Source organism: Alosa pseudoharengus, unplaced genomic scaffold (assembly GCF_046254945.1).
Source record: "Alosa pseudoharengus isolate Yale_2024_CS ecotype anadromous, Long Island Sound unplaced genomic scaffold, YU_APseudo_1.1 YU_APseudo_1.1_scf_13, whole genome shotgun sequence".
Taxonomy (NCBI): domain Eukaryota; kingdom Metazoa; phylum Chordata; class Actinopteri; order Clupeiformes; family Clupeidae; genus Alosa; species Alosa pseudoharengus.
The window spans coordinates 20,938,092-20,959,574 of NW_027468598.1; the positions used below are offsets into that span (position 1 = coordinate 20,938,092).

General features: G+C 40.0%; 3 protein-coding genes across 3 annotated transcripts; 1 reads left to right on the forward strand and 2 right to left on the reverse strand.

Annotated features, from left to right (window-relative positions):
• Window positions 1–291: 291 nt before the first annotated feature.
• Window positions 292–3,967, reverse strand: ca4b (carbonic anhydrase IV b). The gene is made up of 7 exons (XM_076281567.1): window positions 3,827–3,967; window positions 3,531–3,695; window positions 3,302–3,447; window positions 3,004–3,096; window positions 1,959–2,025; window positions 1,583–1,746; window positions 292–1,142 (listed from the first exon to the last, which is right to left on the reverse strand). Exons 1-7 carry the CDS (start codon window positions 3,912–3,914, stop codon window positions 963–965), a joined length of 903 nt encoding a protein of 300 aa, XP_076137682.1. The 5' UTR covers window positions 3,915–3,967; the 3' UTR covers window positions 292–962.
• Window positions 3,968–10,545: 6,578 nt separating this feature from the next.
• LOC143121174 (RIMS-binding protein 2) lies at window positions 10,546–12,538 on the reverse strand. The gene is made up of 5 exons (XM_076281569.1): window positions 12,335–12,538; window positions 11,720–11,873; window positions 11,302–11,423; window positions 10,882–10,953; window positions 10,546–10,775 (listed from the first exon to the last, which is right to left on the reverse strand). Exons 1-5 carry the CDS (start codon window positions 12,536–12,538, stop codon window positions 10,710–10,712), a joined length of 618 nt encoding a protein of 205 aa, XP_076137684.1. The 3' UTR covers window positions 10,546–10,709.
• Window positions 12,539–14,370: 1,832 nt separating this feature from the next.
• On the forward strand, window positions 14,371–21,371 carry ywhag2 (3-monooxygenase/tryptophan 5-monooxygenase activation protein, gamma polypeptide 2). Its single transcript, XM_076282481.1, has 2 exons — window positions 14,371–14,581; window positions 18,776–21,371. Exons 1-2 carry the CDS (start codon window positions 14,495–14,497, stop codon window positions 19,430–19,432), a joined length of 744 nt encoding a protein of 247 aa, XP_076138596.1. The 5' UTR covers window positions 14,371–14,494; the 3' UTR covers window positions 19,433–21,371.
• The last annotated feature ends 112 nt before the right edge of the window (window positions 21,372–21,483 follow it).

Here is a 21,483-nt window from a genome sequence, read left to right on the forward strand (position 1 = left end):
AATCTTCCCTGCAATGATATTTCACAGCAGAGGCTTTATTACTTTGTCTACACAGTGATATAGATCAAAACACTTCCTATAATGTGACGTTCAAATTATGGAGTCCCTAAAGGGACATGGGCAAAAAGGGTTAGGCAAAGTGTTGTGTGTGCATAAGTCTCTAGTGTATGACTCACTACACAGAAAATACTTGTCAAGTATTTTTTTCCAGATTTTTATTTAAAAGGAGGAGCTTGTTAACACTTATCTGCAAATGACTGCAGCCTTTAACTCTTGCATCACTCAGTCAAACAATTTAGGTCAGCAATGAAATATCCGACCTTGACATTGGACATATCTGTGCCAGATGAAGGCTGAATTCGTTCCAGAATATACTGTTATCTCAGGCCAATAAAAGCTTTTATTTCACCGCTCTTTTCAGACCATGTATTAGTTTAAAAGATAAATCAGACAATCAAATACTTTACATACTTCACATACTTCACGTACTTCATATCTCAAATATCACACATAGGCCTATATAACAATAAATACACTACCAGGCAAAATGTTGTGGTCACTTAGAAAATTCCATTCCACTCCATTATAGACAGAACCCTTCTGCAATTATGTAAGCACATAATGTAATCTGAAAACTGCTGCCCTGATTAAAAAAAACAATGCAACTGATCTCAGCTTGGTATCCTGTCTTTAATGGAGTGGGATGGAAATTTCTAAGTGACCCCAAACTTTTGACCGATAGTGTAAGTGAAAGTTGTTCCACCACATATTTTAAACAGGCAGAATAATCGGCTAATGCAATAATTAAGACTTTAAAATATTTCATATACGGTCCTAATTGTAACCTGATGACATGCAGCGGCCAAATGCTCATAATTAGCAGATATTCAACATAATCAATATTCCATGAATATTATGATTCATTTGACATGATGTCCTTGATGAACAAAATATAGAAAACGTCAGTCTGGCAAAGACAGGCCAACTGCTGCTAGTACTGAGCTGAGGAGGACCACAGTGTTGACCCACACCACCACACTCCCAGAGCGATACACCTCCCGTCCATTTAAAGGCTGCACTGGTCGGTAAGTGCCAGTCATGTTTTTTCCATCTGCAAAACTCAGCTGGGAAAATGCCGACAGCTAAAACAACAGAAATGAAAAGGGTAAATTAAATTAAAATTAAAAGATCACAGGCCAGAGGACACCACAGCCAGTTGCACGTCACTGAAGACGTATCACTTCCACTTGCATTGGTTAATATCATAAACTGCAAAATTATTTTTAATTTAATTAAAATGTAATTCATTTAATTTAATTCTAGTGCTTATATGCCGTACAGAAGAAGAGAGACAAGAGAGACACCACACTGGGGAAAGTATTTTGGCTTATGTAATCCTTAAGCCTTAAAGGTGTAGGTTTTTGAACATTCTAAGTTCCGCAACAATTGAAGGTTCTAAAATTCTATGTTGAATTCAATGAACCCAGATATTCTTTAGAATGTGTGTGACGGTACTCCTTTAAGGGTTAAGAGATTGGTATTAGTGATGGCGAATTAGATCTGAGAGTATCCTCCATTATACCTGTTCTTTACTGAGAGGAATGGCGTTTTCAAACACAGTCCAAACCACTGACTCGTCACAGTCCGGAGTAGTCAATGAGCCCTGATAACGATAGTACGTAGTCAGGTTTTCCTGAGATGGGATCAGCATGTCCAGAGACAAATCTTTCACTGTGGTGTTATTACCTGGCAGAGGGTAAACAGTTAAACTACAAGTCAATCTGGATGGAATATTAAATATTAAAGGTCTTCTGATAACTTTTATTATGTTGTAAATGAGTACAACAAAGAGTGGTTAATTTTGACCGACACCAACGTATTGGTTATCAGTGTGGTGAGCAGTGAAATCACAGGGAATCATAAAGAATAGTATGACATCTTTGAACATCATAGCCTACCTGGCTGTGTGATGTATTTCAGAGCATTTACAATGGATTCATATTTTTTGTTTGAACTTCCTGATTCCTACAGAGAGAAAACTGTCTAAATTAAGTCAGGTTGTAGCTTAAAACATATGTTAGTGGTTTGTAGTTTTACATCTAACCATCATCAATATGTTGTATATGTTTATATGTATATCTTTCATAAGGAATTGTGTTGTTTTTCCTTATGTAGTGCTGTTTTCCAGTTCACAGAAGTTAAAGGATAATTCCGGTATTTAGCACTTTGAGTCCCTTTTCTGGTTTGTTTTGGATGAACTAGAGTGGTGGACACCGGAATTTTGACGATGGGTCCTGTCTCGACCTCTCTGACTCGTTTTGAATCGCCTTTGACTGGCTGCTGTGGGCATGCACAAACATGTCCTTAAAACAACCCTTAACGTTCATTTTTAAAACTGTGCAACTCACCGAGTGGTTGATGTTCGTTGATGTTCCAAAACAAGTAGCGTAGCGAAATACAGTTTCTGTCGTGTTTTATTTGCCATTTTGTAAAATCCCATTGATTTCTGTTGGAAGACTCATTGCTTCTTCATATCACTGCGCTACCGGAAACGGAAAGATGGTCTGTTTACGGTTGTAGTCTTTCCCCCGCGAGACCTTCTTTTATTGTCTATGCATTAGACTCAAATATTGAGTGGAAGTTTATACACGGTTGTGAGGTATCTGAAAAAATAGTTCCACAATAGCAAATAACACGGATTAAAATCATATATTGCACTGATATATTTCTTTTAATAATCAACGAACACCACCACTAACCACTCGGTGAGTTGCACAGTTTTGAAACCGAATGTTAAGGGTTGTTTTAAGGACATGTTTGTGCATGCCCATTGCCAGCCAGTCAAAGGCAATTCTAAACGAGTCAAAAAGTCAAGACAGGACCCATCGTCAAAATTTCGGTGTCCACCACTCTAGTTCATCCAAAACAAACCAGAAAAGGGACTCAAAGTGCTAAATACCGGAAATATCCTTTAATGTTTTTATAGGCCGTTACACTACTCACTTGGTAAAAGAATCCAAGAACAGCAACTCCAGTTTTGTCCTTTAGGGCCTCACTTATTGAATGATATTCTTGTTTTATATGAACAATATGCATCTGTGTAAATATGGCACAGACTTTTACAAGAATTTTTACAACATTCTTTTTCTGAATAAGATCCAAATAGTAACAGGCTCTTTCTTTAATCTAATTTCTTGCATTACAGGTGAATGAGACCAGTGACCTTTTTAGTGTTTTAACATAATACATAAAGCGAGATGTATGTCAGCACGTCAAATATTTTGTACATTATTTTACAAACCTCCATAGGATACTGCTCTCCATCAATGGTGTGTTCAGACCCTGGTCCTCCATTGGCACCCCAGTGAAAATGAAGCTGAAGTGTCTTGTAAGTCGACTCCAAGTTGCCACCATCAATCTTTGCGCTGTCTGGTAGGCTCACCTGGACTATATTCAGACAAAATACTTAGGTTCTCATCATAAACAAGCAAATGATGCCTTTTTCTGGTCCATGCTCTATTAAGACTTGCCATAGTGGCCATTGTTGATGATGTCACTGTGGAATCCAAACTGGTAGCCAGTGTAATGGAGTGGCTTAAGGCGCTCGTCTGTGCGTGCCTTCTTGGTGACTATGTTGATTGGAGACTGGGCCTGTCCACCACAAGTCATCGCTACTTCTGTCCATTTAGATGGACCTGTACAACAAATGATAGAGCAGGATCTTTTAATATGTTTAGTAGAGAAGCGAGCAGAAAAACACTAATACTAAGACAATGTTGCTTACAAAAGTGTCGTCATAAACAAACAATCGATATTTCCAGTTTACCTTGACATGGCTTGGCACATGTAACCTGAGACTGGTAACACCATTCTGCGAAAACAGACCTCATTTTTATGGCTCGAGTAAAGAACATGTTTATTACTCTTTATTATTGTCACTGATGTTTCCTGGGTCATCTCAGACTGATCTTACCTATCTTCACATCTCAGATTAGAGCTTTATTGCAAACTCACACATTTTTTTTTGCTACAAAGAGATTCTTCTATGAGATGAAAAGCTTTCCCCACGTTTTTGTTATTTTGACGTTATTTCCAGAAGCGTCAATGGTTTGTGAAACAGATTATTATACAAAGAGAGGTCGCTAATGGGGCTGACATGACGTTGGTACTCCAAGTCAATAGTATATCTTTAAATTTGCAAAATCATAGAAATAATTCTAAACCCATATTACATATACAGCTGTTATAATAATAAAATAATAATAATAATCATACATTTTATTTGTTACATAGCGCCTTTCAAAGCACCCACGGTCAGTTTACATAGTAAACACAGTGAAAACAAAAATAATAATAATCAGCACACACTTAACATTTACACATAAGACAAAAGATGCCGGAGGGAGCGGCATAGTCGCTAGCGTTCCTGCGACACCAAGACAAACAAACAAATTTACAAAATAAAAAATGACACAAGACAAAACATGCTGGACGGAGCATTGGATCATTGTTTTCTGAAGAATAATCAAGCATAGAAAATTTTTATCATGTCATCAATATATCATATCCATAACTCCATAAGCAGTTTAATTTTCATTGTTTTTCTGTAAAAATTGAAAATGTAAAATAATTTAAAAGAAAATTACCATATACCTACCAGCGCCTGAAGATGTTTTCAACGTAGAAAATAGAAAAAACATGCCATATAAGATATGCATCCTCATGTTGTCTCGATGTTAATACCTGTTTGACCTCAGAGCCTATTGTGGCAACTATTGTCTGCTTTTGTGCAAAAGAATGCGCATATGTATCACTGGAAGAATTGCCCCTCCCATCACATTTAGTCTGATAAGATTTGTCTGTGTACAAAGGGATGATCACACAGATTGGGATTTCTCCCCAATTCTTATCAATGCTGATACAGTCAATAGAAACAGGGCTGGGACAGGAGCTGGGGGCAGGGTTCAAAGTGTTTTCGTGCAGTACAGGTATATGTCCTATGCGTTTCCATTTATGACTTTGACATGACTAACATATAATGCTGTGATGTAATTCAGTGAGTTAGTTCAGTAGTCTATGATGAAGCAATGCTGGTGTAATGATTGATCTAATTTGGTTCACTTGTAAGACTGTGGGGTCTGAGTAAAGTGAAAATCTACCTGAAAGACAACAATAAAAGCTGGTGTTAGTTGTTTTTTTCTTTGTTTATTTGTTTTAAATGATATATCACTGTCATTAGCATAGTCAGAGGTTAAAAGTGAATCGATGCATCTATGAAAACGGTTATGCGTTTCAATTTGAATGGAACATTTTCTTTCTTGGAAAGTCATATCTGTATCGAGCACATCATCACACAGCTTATAGAGGAAAAATATCTTTCATACTCTGAAGCATAAAAAACAACCATCACAGGTGAAACCTGAACTAAAACAAACCAAGAAACTTTTTTTTATTCCTGTGCCCTATTACCAAGGCTAATATCAGGTCCATATCATGGGACTAACCCAGAGAGCGGAGTGCTTTTCAGATCTCCAGACTAGCGCCTGCACACAAGCCCACCGCTGAGCAACTCAGCAGGTATGATGACCATCCTCCTCACCAGAGACTGTCATCAACAGATAGCGAACCTATCTCTGGCTTTTACTCTTTCCTCCAGAAAACGCCCCACCAATTAGTATGACTAAGTTCTTTCAAAACGCCATTATTTATTTATAAGTCATAAAAGCCCCCACCCATAAAGAGGGCAAATAAGTACAGTTTCTTCATCTGATCAGATAGAGTGTGACACCTTGTTGCTGTAGTGGAACACGGAGGCACGACGTGGCTGTGGCAGAAGGAAGTATGTGATCTTTGTAGTCTTTACTGGCAGCATGATCATTGAGCATGACATGAGAATATGGGCGCTTTGCCATACAGAATCACACAGACAGATAGGAGAGCATGTGAGCAATAAACATAAAATCAGATGAGCATGATAGACATTTAGCCATTTTGTAGGTACCAACACTGGATACCGATAGTCACATAACTGTTATTTATTGTGTGTGGCCATCTACAAAAGAGTAATGCAAATATATTGGCTCTCTCAATATTACTTCTTCTGAGTCCATATTGGTCATGATGGTGTGTGGTGGTCGGTCAGAGGTTCTGCACATCATGTAAAAGCCACATGAGGGCAGCGTTGAGTAAAATCAGATGACCAGATGCCATGACAGTCACAGAGCACTATACCAAAACAGGAAAATTTGAACATGAATAGTGCATTTATGCATATGTATGACTTACAGGAGAATTTCGGCAATTTTTCACATAGATCTCATCCTTCTCAAGGTCGCTGAGTACTGTCGGTGATACACTCTGGGGGCATGTTCATGAGCCCTCATGTGTATACCCCAAGAGGGTAGCTGCCTGTCAGCTCTAGCTGCCGGCAGCAGCAACTTGAGCTAGGTAGAACAATTTTTTGGGGTGTTTTGTTTTCTGTACCAACAGTACTCAGTAACCTCGAGAAATAGAGATCTGAAAAATCACCGTAATTATCCTTTAACGTGATAAAATATATACATACTTCCTTTTTACTGTACTTGAATATTTAGCATTGCGGCTGATATTTTTCATCAATTTTGGTTTCTTCTTTCTTTCTTTCTTTCTTTCTTCTTTCTCATCTGTTTCTGACTACAAATCTTTTGTATTTTTAATGCAAATATTATTTATAATATAGAATGATATTATGTATCATTGGTAATAAACACATTTATTCTTTTTATCTTTAATTTCCTCCCCACTAGATTATACTTCGTCCACATCATCTTACTTCTTCGGGAAGTAATTCAATTAACCTTAATTCACATCTTGTTTGTCTAATACCCACTGATTCTGCGTCCACCGCCATATGTTGGGTAAACTATCTATGTCATCCTTAATCTGTTGAGGAGTACGGTCACAAATATGTGATTAGAATGTTTGCGAACCGCATTATGATGCGACAATTACCCTCAGAGACTTTCCCCATAGACTGTATAAAAAACACTGAAACTATAGATTGTTTGCATAGAATTCTAGAAGGAACCAGGAAAATAATTCACTCCTCAACAGGTTTTAAGCACTTATTTATAGAGCCAATCCCATGCAGACCAGGAATAGCTAGATGATGCAAGTGTAACCCTGGGAGAGTGGACTAGAGGATTGCCCTCAACACCTGATCATGCTGTGCTGTTAGGCTGGGGAAATAGGCAGCATGGTGTCAGGTAAACGTGTTAGTCATCAGGCCATTTTCTTTATCTTTGTCTTTCTCTCTCACTCATGCTTTCCCTCCTCCTTTTTCTCTCTCTTTATTGTTCTCTCTCTCTCACACACACATACACACACACACACACACACACTCACACACACATACACACAAACACATGCATACACACTATCTCTAAGTATGTTACTATTTAGTCTAACAGGAAATTACAAACCTTTATTTTGGTCTTGCAGTGTAAAGTAAATAAATCCAAGAACGATCATCATCATGATCATCATCAGTAGAAAATGTTTTGGTTTTGGAACTCAAGAAGTTCAAGCTTCATTAGGCCCAATGTTCATTTTTAGAAAGTAGCACTTCACTTTTTACTCTCATGCAAACACCCCACCCATCCCCCGCTTCCTCCTGTGTGCTCTTCTCGACTCTGAGGTTTGGGTTGTCTAGACAACGGAGAACATATCGTGCTCCAATCCAGCAAAGACACTCTGCTGTGGCTTCGAAGTCGCACCTTTTTTTTGTGCATCATATTTATGAGTGCAGAACAAAATACCACAAACTGTGCAGATTGAAACCTTCGTTTGTTCTTGTCAGCGAAAATACAGATCAGCCAATAAACAAAACTCTATCATCATTTTCCAGTATGGCCTGATCAACTGAAATAATTATAGGCCGCTGCAGTGTTTTTTTTTTTCTCAGTGAATGATCTGCATACCTCATCCTCTGATAGCTCCTTATAGTTTATATCTACTGTTTATGTTGATCATTCAAATGATTTTCACAACTTTCACTGGTTTCATGAACAAAACATCTGCCAACACTGCTGTAGCAGGGCCAAAGGGCAGGTGCTACCAGAATCTTTTGTCTAAATCTTGTTCTGTTGTGTATGTGTTGTTTAATGCACACATACACATATATCTTTGGATACAACATAATTAATGTAATAGTTATGGTGTAATTTTAAGAACCTCTCTGATTCAACTCCTAAAACTGATAAAAGTTTAGCTGATTCCTGGAAGAGCAGTAGTTACATAGCTGGCTATTTCTCAATGGCAGTCTTTCAAATTTAGGCCATCCTTCCTCAAATGCATGCCACCTCACTGACTGCTTCTGGAATGACCATTGTAAACTTCCTGTTAAATTGCAATGGTTAAGAAAAGAAGCAGAAGATACAGAAGTATCTTTTAGTTATGTATTACTGGTACTAGAATAACAGATATATGATGAATGTCCAAACATATAAATTCCATAAGCCTGATTAATACACGGCTCAGTTTAATATATTCAATCTTTGTCACACAACCTGTTGGGAGAAGCCATAAGAACTATATAACATTTTACCACCCACGTTCTTCACTATTATTATTTCCTGTGACACCAGGCAGATATGTGTGTCCACTGTGCCCTGTGGGATCAACGTTTATTAATTATTATGTTCACTTTTTCTTGTGCTTATATGCTAACATTTTTTCATAGAAGTTTGGCATTGGAGCTGTGAACCATATATTTGACAGATCATTTTGTAAAGGTCAAAAACACGCAACTTCTTGGTTTCATGATTTCTAAAACACCTTTTATCGGTTCCTGGTATGCCCTTAAAAGGTTACAGAGGCCTGTTTTTGCAGTTTCTATTCAAATCAAGAACATGCAGGGGCCCAATGGGCGCTGGTTTTGCACCTCTGACAGAGAGATCGAGACTGTTGAGCCTCTTCCTGTGGTTTTGCAGCATGTGGTTGAGAGTGTGTTAAAAGCGAGGCAAACCCTCGCTTCAGCCCTCAGTTTCTTCCGGGACCCAGGCGAGCATGATGGTAAGAACATATATTATATTCTTTTTTTAGTTGTAACACTTTTATGAAGAAATTCAGTGAACATATAAACTGTGCCATTAGACTAATAGGCATTTGCATACATATCAACTATGTGCTAGTATGAATATAACAAAGAATGGGTACCAACCAAGATATTAAGTCATAATAATAAATGTGTAATTAAACAAATAAAACTGTACCTATGTAATAACAACTCTAATAACAACTCCCTATGAATTGAGTTTACAGTATTGCAGACTTGAATATTTTTTCTTGAAGATGTCTTCCGCATTAATGCTACTGAGATCTAGAAAGGAACTTACAATGACTTTCCATTGACGTTTTGATGCACAGTTTTAGTGTGGTTACTATTCTCTTAAACCATCTTGATCTTGATACAGAATTGCTGCTCCCAGATAGTCATGTTTTCATTGTAATATAAAAGATATCGGCATAGTGAACTAGATTCAATATGATGTCCCAGAGATTACGAAAGGAAACAGGAGGAAGTACTCAGACGCACGCATTGGACTCACAAAAGAAAGATGGACGACTGAAGTACAGTGTAGTCAACCATAAAGTAGAAAGCACTATTAAACTATACTCCACAGTGTAGTGTTTCCTACTTTATGGATGACTGCACTGTTGGCTACAATGACAAGTGATGGATCAACCTATGCCAACACGAGACACTATGATAACCTCTTTACATAAACCATCTTTAACCTCTTCCTCTGTTTGACCCCAATATATATATAGGCACTTGACGCTTTACAATGACAGTTTCCTGTTTAAGTTGTTTATTTGTATTAAAAATGCAATTTCCAGTGCACATATTTAGAACTGTAATATAACAGTGATTCCTGATACAACTACTGTGTTTCATTACATTCTTCATTACTGCATTTAATTGTAAAGTGCTGTGGTGCATCGATATGAAATTCAACAATAAAAGGTGCTCTATAAAACTAAGATTGTATCTAATCTCCATTGTTTGGTAAACTGAATTCTTATTTTGCACAAATCTATAAAACCATATTTAAGCCATTTGAATAAATTCACTGATCATGCATAGGAATCAAAATGCATAGCATAAGGCAACTTCAGTCAAGTCGTCAAATCTCACTTCAAACTTAGATAGTTGAAAGCACTATTTTCCCGCCCATTCTCTCTCTCTCTCTCTCTCTCTCTCTCTCTCTCTCTCTCTCTCTCTCTCTCTCTCTCTCTCTCTGTCTCTATACCCTTTCTCTCTCTCTCTCTCTCTCACTCCATGGTCTAGTGTTCACTCATAATATGAAGTGAATTTGAGAGAGATTTGTAAGGCTATGGCTCACTAAAGAAAGATATTTAGCAACAAGAGAAAAAAAATAATGGATAAATAATATATTGATATGAGATGGACTTGAAAAAAAAGAAAATTAAAAGATTCTAACTTTTGTTTATGGAAAACCTCATTAGTGTTAGATAGAAGTAAACGCAACCATTGCCCTCGCAGTAAATTATAAAATAAAACATAGCATCTTAAAGCAAATATGAAGTATAGTAGCCTACTTAAAGTGCTTAAAGAACTTGAAATGAACACAATTTGTGTAGTGGCATCATGTGTTTCTTAATGAAACAAATACTTCATGCGTTTTGATTGAATCCAGCATCATCTGTTAGTTCCAAGGCAGAGGCTCCACATAGTTTGATGGCACAAGACCTCGATACCCATGCAGATCTCCCTAAGTGCAGGAAACCAATATTGACATTGTGCATTTGATGAAAAGATATTTAAGAAGTAATGTATTGAAGTACAAAAATGATGTGAGCAGAAAATGCCCTACTTACCAAATAGAAGCCATCACCGTCCATATCTCCAAAAACATAGATTATGTCTCCGGCACGAAAAGGGAGCTCATCCTACAAAATAAATTTGAATCATCAGTGAGAATAACTACATTTGTATTTGTCAGTGCACATTGCAACTGTTCTTATCTGTTATCTAGCTATGTGGTAGTTGTATGTGTGTATATATGTAATGTATGTAATGCCTTTAATTGGTTTAGGCGATCTTAGAGGACTTTCACATGGATAGCAGTGTAAAGCAGTATCTGAGTTGAATATGGTAGACCTTTTTTTTAGTTTGAAGTCTAAATTAACACCACCACATCAGGCTTCAGGACATACTGTGATAGTTATATTTGTGTAGCCTATATCTCAGTGAGAAAGTTGCATTTGCCAGTGTGTTTGTGTGTGTGAAGCAATCACCTCTATGTCCGTGTTTGGCGAGCTTTCCCATGGGTCATAATCAAAGATGGCCACCATCCTTCGCACCACAACGTCGTCTGGGATACAGGAGGCCTCACTGCGAGCTGAGCATGCACTGGGAGCTGAACACACACGCACGCACACACGCACGCACGTGCATACACACACACACACACATCCGCGCAAGAACAGAAGTTAAGACAACAGGAAGATTTCACCACATATGTGACTGTGTTGCCACCAAGTGGTTCAGTGCTACAACATGAACACAAAAAAATAAGAGGCATACAGAGACATACAGAGACATACAGAGAGAGAGAGAGAGAGTTAGAAAGAAGAACAGAAAGAGAAAGAGAGGGCAAAGCAGACAGTTTCTAGTTCCTATTTTGGTTTAGGCTACCTCTAGATTCAGGAGGGCTGGAGGCCTCAGGGAGGAAGCCCTGTTGAAACAGCTCGAGTTTTTGGTCACCATCATACACCGGGATCTCTGACACCATGTTGCTGGGGATGTACCCATAGCGGCCGGCACATTCTCCATGGTAAAAACCATCCGTATCTTTATCACCGTAGACCTAAACCAGACCATTACACACACGTCCAGGTGTCAAGGAGGTGGCAATAGGTGTAAATACTGAAGATGATAAGGATAAGGATAAATAGTGTGTTGTTGACAATGTCATATCAATTTACAAGATGACATGTGCAACAACTGAATCTCTTTAAGAGTTAATGTTTCACAGAATATTCCTATTTCAATGAAAGCCCAATATTTATCAATAATCCCATGACAGCAATTGTTTATCTATAGCTAAATATATAAATATTTCATAAATCAACTCATCTATATGAAGTCAAATCTACAATGATAGAAAACAGAACAGTAAATCGTAATGAACATGAATGACCCCAAAACTATGAACAAATGACTGTAAATGTATGCTTAGAAAAGTGCATCAGCACAATCAATTAAAACAAAAGGCGCATTAAGCATAGTGCTGGCCATAGCAGTTGAGTCCATCATCTCCCCGCTCACCTTAATGATCTGTCCCCGCTCAAAGGGCAGCTCCTCTGAGGTATCTGGGTTCGGGGACATCAGTGAGGGGTTGTAGGGAAACAGGGCCACAAAGAGGCGCACGTTTGGGTCGTACAAATCCTTCTCCTTCTCCCAGCGCAGAATATCCTCCGGGGTGGCAACCCTGATGCCATCTGGGCTGAGATACACATCCAGACCTATCATGCCCCCCGAGGTTACCAACAGGTACCCTCTTGTGTGTTTGAGCCTTGATAAGTTGTGCTACCTGTGGGGTTCTCCAGCAGACAAGTGGACAGGTGGTATGCAAACAACACTTGGCGGTGTCTCTCTTGCCGCGCCACTCCGCTAAGGTAACCAAGTTAATCCTTACCCGCCCATCGGGTGTGTAATCCTCTTTGGAGAGAACGGATGAGTGTTCCAAGTTTGCCAGCGAGACATGACACATACAATCTGGGGGGTCTGGCATGGGGTGAGGCCATGTTGAGAAGTGACACTACACCTGGGCTTGGGTGGAAAGACAAGAAGATAAAAAAGGACTAGAAAAAGTGAGGAGACACATAGACAGAAAGAGAGAGGGAAAGAGAGGGAGAGAGAGAGGGAGAGAGAGAGTGGAGAAAGAGAGAGGGGGAAAGGTTTGCCACATGGTCTAGTAAACAGACAGAAGATAGAAAAGTCTAGATAAAAGCACAAAAAGAGATCTATGCATTTGTTTGTCTATCAACTTTTGTCTGGCTAATTAGCTGTTTATCTGTTCACCTGTTCATCTGTCCTATTTAGCTAATTGTACTCATTGAAGCTAAACTGCATATCACCCTCGTATTTTCAACTATAAATTGTAGAATTCACTCTGAGCAGCCCAGAATGTCTCAAAGCAGCTTAGCTTCAGTGAATTTGTGAACAGTCAGACAGAGAGGGTAGATAGCATGAGAGACAACAAAGACAGACGTCCTACATTGAAGCTTGGGAAGACAGAAATAATGATATGACGTCCAACTTGTCCTAATCCTGCTTTGAGCTGGGTGGCTAATTAGTTGAGTAGCCTTTTCCAGAACTGTGCCAAGTGGAGCTGGTTGTGAAACTCACTCACCTTAGACTCACCCCTAAATCCACCCCCGCCACACCCCCCCCCCACACACACACACACAGGCCCTGAAGCAGTTCTTACACCTGGCGGACGTGAATGTCATTGCTTCCTCCGAGCTTTGTTCACATCACTGCGGCACAGATGGTGACATTGTCACAGTATATGCATTGATATGTTGTGCTGTGCGTATTTCTGGAAGGCTAATGAAATGCCACCAATTTCCTCGTCGGTATTAACCTGACAGATGTTCCACTGGGGGTTTGGGATTGGAGTGGGAGATGTGTTGTCAGGATGCTGGTAAGTCTGTCTATTTCAGTGATTAAGTACTTCTGATCATATAACATATAATGAAATCACAATTTTGATGCAATTTTTCAGATGATGTTTTATGTGTTTGTTAGTTGACTTTATGGATATGATTTTATGATAGGGTTACCTATATAAATGCGTTTCACATTAAAGGAAGCAATGAAAGTCATTTGAAACATTATAAATCTCTACCAGGCTCTGAGAAGTGAAATAAAAACCATCACAAGAGTTCATTTCAATAGCTCATTCAAACAGCCAAGTCAGTAAACTAAAACCTATGAGAGTGAGCTCTACTACTACTATACTCCAAGAGTAAAGATGGCAAGTTTATCTTTGCTTATAAATCTGTTATAAGCCTATACCCAAGTGTATTTTTCTTCTGAACAAAACACAGTAGAAAAACCTAGACTCTTAGAAAGGCAATGCAAAACTTCTTGTAACTATATGTTATTTCTTTGCTGTCCCCTTTTTAAATGACACAGAGTGGGGTCCCGAAACCAGACACCACAAGCCCCCCATGCAAGACCTCTGGGCCCCCATACATGGATTGTTACATCACGAGCCAGGCACCCACCTTTTTAGAGTGATGACGTAGCCTCGTAGAAGCGTGAGGAGGGGGGCTAGGGTGTCCCGTCGGCACGAGCGCAGATAGCAGGCAACAGCTGCAGCGCGATCCTCGTTCAATTTCACCGCGTTGCATAGCCTATAGCATTTTTCACGATTTCATCTCAGAATATAGAAAAGATACACCCTAATAACCGGTCAAAATGGTTGATCGCGAGCAGCTGGTACAAAAAGCCAGGCTTGCAGAACAAGCTGAAAGATACGATGATATGGCAGCTGCCATGAAATCGGTAAGTCCTCTCTTTAAATACTGACATTAGTTTTGATGTTATTCACCGCCATCAGTGCTAGACATTCCAAACAGTCATATAATCATAATATTTTGGGATAATATGATCTTATTCCATTCATTACATTGGTACCAAATTGCTGTCTGCTCAGGGAGGCTCGTTGGCTACTGAATTATACTACTATACATAACGTATCGTCCTGAAATAACTCCAATTCGACATAATGTGTAAATTGTCTAATGTGGAAAGGTAGTGGTATGGTAGTGTGAAAGAAAACCTTATGAGCACAGAGGAACCACGAGTATAGGCTAGACCGTCTGGACCTTGGGCGGTGCCTCCCGTGTCTTAGGCTACATTACAATAAAATGAATGAGGACGCAAAAATGTCAGACAGATAGTAGCTGGACATCGTGATTTTTATATTTTGTCGTAGTTTTCATTTATTTTACGCACCGAATCACGGTCATTTTAAAAGTTGCTTAGTCATTCATTAATGTAACCTAATGCACATTTACAACTGAACGCTGAGAGGCAGGACCAGGGATGTGAAGCCTCAGAATCAAAATCCCACGATATTGTTCATATTGTTCATGTTTAATGGACATTCAATTTTTAGGCCATCCATCACCATAGGGCACAATTACATTATGCAATTCAGTTATAACCCTTGACACTTTATTTTGCATAGTTTATTTGCAATATGAATAGGCTTTATATTGTTCTTCTTCATTCTCAATTGGAGGGCTATCCCTGTGCTGAAATGGAAGCAATTGGAGGATTTTCTCCAAACAAACGTAGGAGGCAGCAGAATTCCTTCCCGAACGTTCCATCGTTGTCATATTGCAGCAGAGGCTGGTACAGATTCAATATTGGTCTTTTCTATCCTATACGTGGCTTGTTCTTGGATGGATATTTCTGATGGTAGCATTTGGAGGGCAGCAGACATTTTTGTGTCGCATTGTGTGTGTGTGTGTGTGTGTGTGTGTGTGTGTGTGTGTTTGTGTGTGTGTGTGTGTGTTTGTGTCCATGAGACAACATATGTGGGTTTGCTCATAGGGCTTTGCCATGTGTAGGCTACAACTCAGCAAAAAATATTAGTCTCAAACTGTTTTTGATTGGATCATTAAAAAATGCCATGCCTCCATCAACCAAATCATTGGAAGTGATTAAGAGGCCTTTAAGGCCCCTAGGCTGCTTTAACTTCAGGATACTGGCATTGGAAGCAAAAAATACTCCTCTCTGTTTGCTTCTACCTTTCCGCTATTAAAGAAATAGATACTATCTTTAAAATGGCTAAAAAATGGTAGAGTCATTTTGCTCTGGCCCACAGACTGTTCCACTGGAGGCTTCTTCACAGGGGGAGTTGCACTCCATCCAGAGAGCTTCAAAGGCGAGAGGGTGGCACCCTGAAGTGTGTATGTGGGATCCCTTTCCACTGGCCCTTTCTGATTTCTGCTTTGTCAGTGCAGTCACCTCGCCTTCCTGGCAGGGCCGGGAGGTTGAGGCTTGGGGGTGGGGGTGAGGGACGCCACTGGAGAGGGCTCACTGACACACGTTTTTGCAACACCATAAAATATTCAAAAACAAAGTCCCCCAAATGACGTTTCTACTCATGAACTATGCATTTGAACAGCCACACCACCCAGCATTCTTTTTATGGATGTTTTTTTTTTTTTTTTTTGTCGGATAGCAATTGTTTGGTTGTTTATTTTATTTGTCAGTTGCACTTAGCTTTACTTTATAGCAATACAGAAATATCCTAGTCCCAATTGGATCATTACACTGAAGCATACACTTGTTCTTGCTCTTTAAGGGGAATCTCTTGACCCCAAGCTCAGATGTTGAAAACCATTTGCCCTGTGTCATGTCTGTCTTATAACCAATCATGTGTCAGATGGAGGTTCTTAAAACTTCAGTCGGGGTAGAAAAAAAAACAGGCAGATCCCTTTTGGCCCAAAGCCTGGCCTTAAGTGCAGCACTCTCCGGAGACGAGCTCACTGTGCTCAACGTGTATGTAATGGTAGTCTATGACTGATCGCATAGGTGCAATTCATCAAGGTTAGTAAGACATAGTGGGGCAGATTCATGCTAGGATTGAAAGACCCACCCAATTCAGTAGCTGTCTTGTTAACCCCATGGCTTTTGTACTTTGTAGCTTTGTACAGCTGCTGCCATGGCGACATCTATAGCCTAATGGTTGAGTTTCTCCACTTTAATGATAGCTCTGCCATTCACCAGATGGGCAACGGCGTGACCCTCTGGAATTTGAAAGCCAATCCGCTGCCATTTACTCATTTTATGCCCAGTCACTTTTGCCAGCCGTGGCTGTGACGTCACTGTCCCAGGCTCTCTTTGATCCGGAAATAGACTTCCACATTACCCTCTAGGGACTGCATCTCCATCAAACTACCGAAAAAAGACAAAAAATCCAATGCCACCCACAGTGCTTTGTTATTCGATATGTTGATGGTTGATATTTTAACTGAGCTCTTCTCATTTACTTTGCTATTTCACTTCTTTATATCTATATTGCTCTGGCCCTACAGTTCTTTTGTACATGAATGTACAATTGAAGTCAGCAGTTGCCTTGGTTTCAATCTGAGACCATCAGTCAATGCCGAAATCAATTGTAATTTAGAAAATGTGGTTGCAGTCATCACAGAAGGCAAAGAAGTGTTTATAAAGGATAATTTCTATGTACATATTCATTCTGTGGAATTGATTTCATGGAACAGTCTGGGTGGTGGTACGCATGTGAAAATGGCTCCAGTATAAATCAGAAAAGCCAAACTGTGTGAGTCAAACGGCCGATGGCTAGAAAGCATCTAATCGTCATCAGGTGCGTGGATGTGCCAAGTGTGTGACCAGATTCCATCTAGGGCACACTGAACCCAAAGACCTGCAACCTAACCATGTTTCAGTCAGATAATGTTTGGACATTGTCACTGATATGGAAAGCCGTGTGGAGAGTATGGAATTCCATTCATAGCTCCATCGCATACTTGTCTTTCTCATTTGAGACCAGACAGTGATGTAAGCCCCCATGTCTTGGCCGGAGGGCTGGTTGTGGGAGAGGTCGAGGCATTTTTTGGAGGCCCACCAGTGTGTGTCACCTCTCAACAGACAGGTGAAAAGGTCGGCGTGTGCCCGATAGAAGGTCACCGCGCAACACGTGACCTGCCCCGCCACAACCGCCATCGTCTTGGCTTTCACCACAGCTGCCCCTGGAGTCCTCCTGGGAACATTCTACCTCCTACAGCTCCCAACCCCCCACATAGAGCCTCTCCCTGCTCTCCCAATGGCTGTCCTACCCGCTCGCTCCCCGTGCTTCAGAATCGAGCAGAACTCATTTGTGTCTCGGTGTCTCATCCACTGTAGAACCAGCTGTACTGTTGGCAGAGCCACAGTTTGGGACTAGCAGTGTGCTAAGCAATCCCATCACCATGGAAACAGGGAGTTGCCTATCGCCACTGCCGCTTATATTAGCTGTTGCTCTTTGTGGCTCATTCCTACTCCCCTGCTGCAGAGAGATGCAACTGAGCAAAATTTCTGTGTTAAAATGAAGGCGCAAGAAAAGAGGTTGGCCTACTTCCGAGTATTGGCGGGTAGAGGTTCTCTCCGGTCGCGGCAGAATAAGGCAACACCTTTTGTCTCAGTTCACGCCCCAATGCAGCATTTGTAGCTCTTCTCAGAATTCCAGATTCCCCAGTTACCCACATTTCCTAACGCTGTTTTCGCTTTTCAACATAATTCTCCCTTCAGTTTTGTGCGCCTGTGACAGTTAATCTATATTGGTACAAAATGTTGAGGTCATGCGTCTCATAAAGCAGTGAGATGAGAGAAGGGAGACATGAAAAGGCCACTGCATATTTTGCAGTTGAATCTGTTGGCAGAAATGAACCATGAGGGACAGTACCTTGCAGTGCTGTGTATGGCTGTGGAATGAGATCACAGGGAACTGATAGTCGATGTGCTCATGGCTATTCCAGATATCTTATAATAAGCATGTCCCATAGTCCCTCCTGGTTAATTATGATGATGTTATGCTTATGAAATGATGTGTGATGTGTTTTAGATCAAATCTGATTAAGATGTTGGGTGTATTTTGATTATGGGATGGGATGGGATTCACTAACTTGTGGAGCAGGTGTTCTGAATAGTGACGGCATTGCATATGTCACTTGTGTCTCCTAGGTGACAGAGCTGAACGAGGCCCTGTCGAACGAGGAGAGGAACCTGCTGTCGGTCGCTTATAAGAACGTGGTTGGCGCCCGGCGCTCCTCCTGGCGCGTCATCTCCAGCATCGAGCAGAAAACCTCGGCCGACGGCAACGAGAAGAAGATCGAGATGGTGCGGGCGTACCGCGAGAAGATCGAGAAGGAGCTGGAGGCTGTGTGCCAGGACGTGCTGAACCTGCTGGACAACTTCCTGATCAAGAACTGCAGCGAGACCCAGCACGAGAGCAAAGTGTTCTACCTGAAGATGAAGGGCGACTACTACCGCTACCTGGCCGAGGTGGCCACGGGCGAGAAGCGTGCCACCGTGGTCGAGTCCTCCGAGAAGTCCTACAACGAGGCGCACGAGATCAGCAAGGAGCACATGCAGCCCACCCACCCGATCCGGCTGGGCCTGGCGCTCAACTACTCCGTGTTCTACTACGAGATCCAGAACGCCCCGGAACAGGCCTGCCACCTGGCCAAGACCGCCTTCGACGACGCCATCGCCGAGCTGGACACCCTCAACGAAGACTCCTACAAAGACTCAACCCTCATCATGCAGCTGCTGCGAGACAACCTCACTCTGTGGACCAGTGATCAACAAGACGATGAGGGAGGGGAGGGCAACAACTAAAAAAAAGAGGGGAAGGCATCACTCTCTTTTCTGGGGAAGAGAAGGAAATTGAAAAAAAAATGTTTTGTTGACATCGACGACATTAAAAAGATAAATAATATGGCTGGTGGAACTCTTGGTGGCAGCAGCTTTTGGCCAATCGTTTCCACGGCGGCAGCAGTTCTTTATTTTTCCACAAGTTAAAAGAAAAAAAAATCGAGGCGAAGGGGGAGGGGGGTGGTGGTCAGTGGGTTGAAGTCTTAGTTTGAAATATATATAGAAATATATCTATATGAATATATAGTTGAGTGGGTCTCCCTCTTCTTGATTATCTTTTGACGTTTGCCAAAACCACTGAAAATGACAGTCAGTCAGGGGTGGTGGTTGTTGGATTGGCGTGACAGCCTTAGACTGGCTTATGGGCTGATATAGTTCAAACGGAAGCTGCTTAGTAATCTTTTTGGGGTAGTAGACATGCATTTGAAAGAGGTCTGATGTTTAAAAAAATATCACAAAAAAATAAACACTTGAATGCGACAGTTAAAAAAAAGAGAAAAAGTTGTCAGTGATTTCAGTAAAACATTAAGATATTTACAGAATATATAATATAATGTGATGGATTAAAAATTCCCCATCAGATTGTACATCATTCTCTAAATTTACTTTGGTCAATTGGTACCCATGTAATAATAGTGTTTAAATTCCACTAAACGGGATGTTGCCACTTCAAATTCAACTCTTTCTAAACAAACGAGTTGTTGAACTCGAAAAGAATGACTGTGCCATTTCCAGCCCTTTCAAGAGTTTCCTTGTGGATCTCTTACATAATGTTGTTACTGGACCCACTGACGACTTTCGAGGTCAAGGTACAATTACTGTTGGAGACTTAACTGTTAACAATAGAAAATAGGAAAAAAATATAGCAGCTTCAAGAGTTTGTGGTTTACTTCTGTGTTTAATTTATTTTTGCACTTGCCTACTAAACTGTTTTGTCAGTGTAAGATCATTACAACAATATTATCAATGATTCAATATTGTGCATGCTGGTGATGTATTTATAAAATAGCTTGACTTTATTAACTTATACCTTGGGTGTTATGTATTCATATGGTTAAGAAGTAAATGGGCTTCAATTTGATTATTTATGATTTTTAACTTTCTATTGATTTAATTTTGTTATTAATTTGCTATACCAAAATTGTGATTGTTAAGAATAAATCAAACTGTTATGAGCGTTGCTGTTGTGACATGGAACATGTTTTTTTTTTCTTTTGTTGATCTAAAATTCTCGGAGGTTTAGGGGGGAAACAGACAAATGCATCAGTGATTATCTTATATACTGGTGTTTGTCATGGTAAAAAAAAAACAATTTGTTTAAGACGTTGCTTAAACAATCATTTGTTCTAAGAAAAGTATTTGAGTGCTTTTCCTGTCATGTTATGCAATGAAACATGTACGGTTTAAATGATCGTGAAGTGTGTCTGTAAGGGACTAACACCATGGACCATAATTTATTTCCTGGCAGTATACACTTATTTTTCTTTTCTTTGTACTTTTGTTCGTTTGTTTTTTTAACCTTATAGCTGTCTCCTGAGTGACAAATATCTTGAATGTGAGTCATTATGTAGCAGTTGCACACAAGCCTAAGTAATGATAAATATGATAAATAAAAAAGAATTTGACAAGGTTACAAGCGCAACTCCTGGTTCCCACTGGTCATGTCTATTGTTCTGCTGTCATTTTGCAAATGAGCAAAAGAAGAAGAAAAAAACAAGGATGATAAAATTTCTAAAACAAGACAGACAAGATATCAAATATCAAAATGCTGTTCTTTTGTTTGTGTTTTTATGTTTGTTATTGTAAGTTTTATTTTTTGTAAAACACCTGTGTTTATCATTTGTGTGCCTGACATTCTATTTGATTTCAGCCTTAAAGAAGTGTATGCACCATGTCACAGAAACATTTTGTGTTTGTTTATTTTCATGTTTGTTTTGGTTTCTTTCATTTGATAAGTTTGACCTCTGTGTCATTGACTCTTATTGACGAGTAATTGACTTTTCATAGAGGATTAT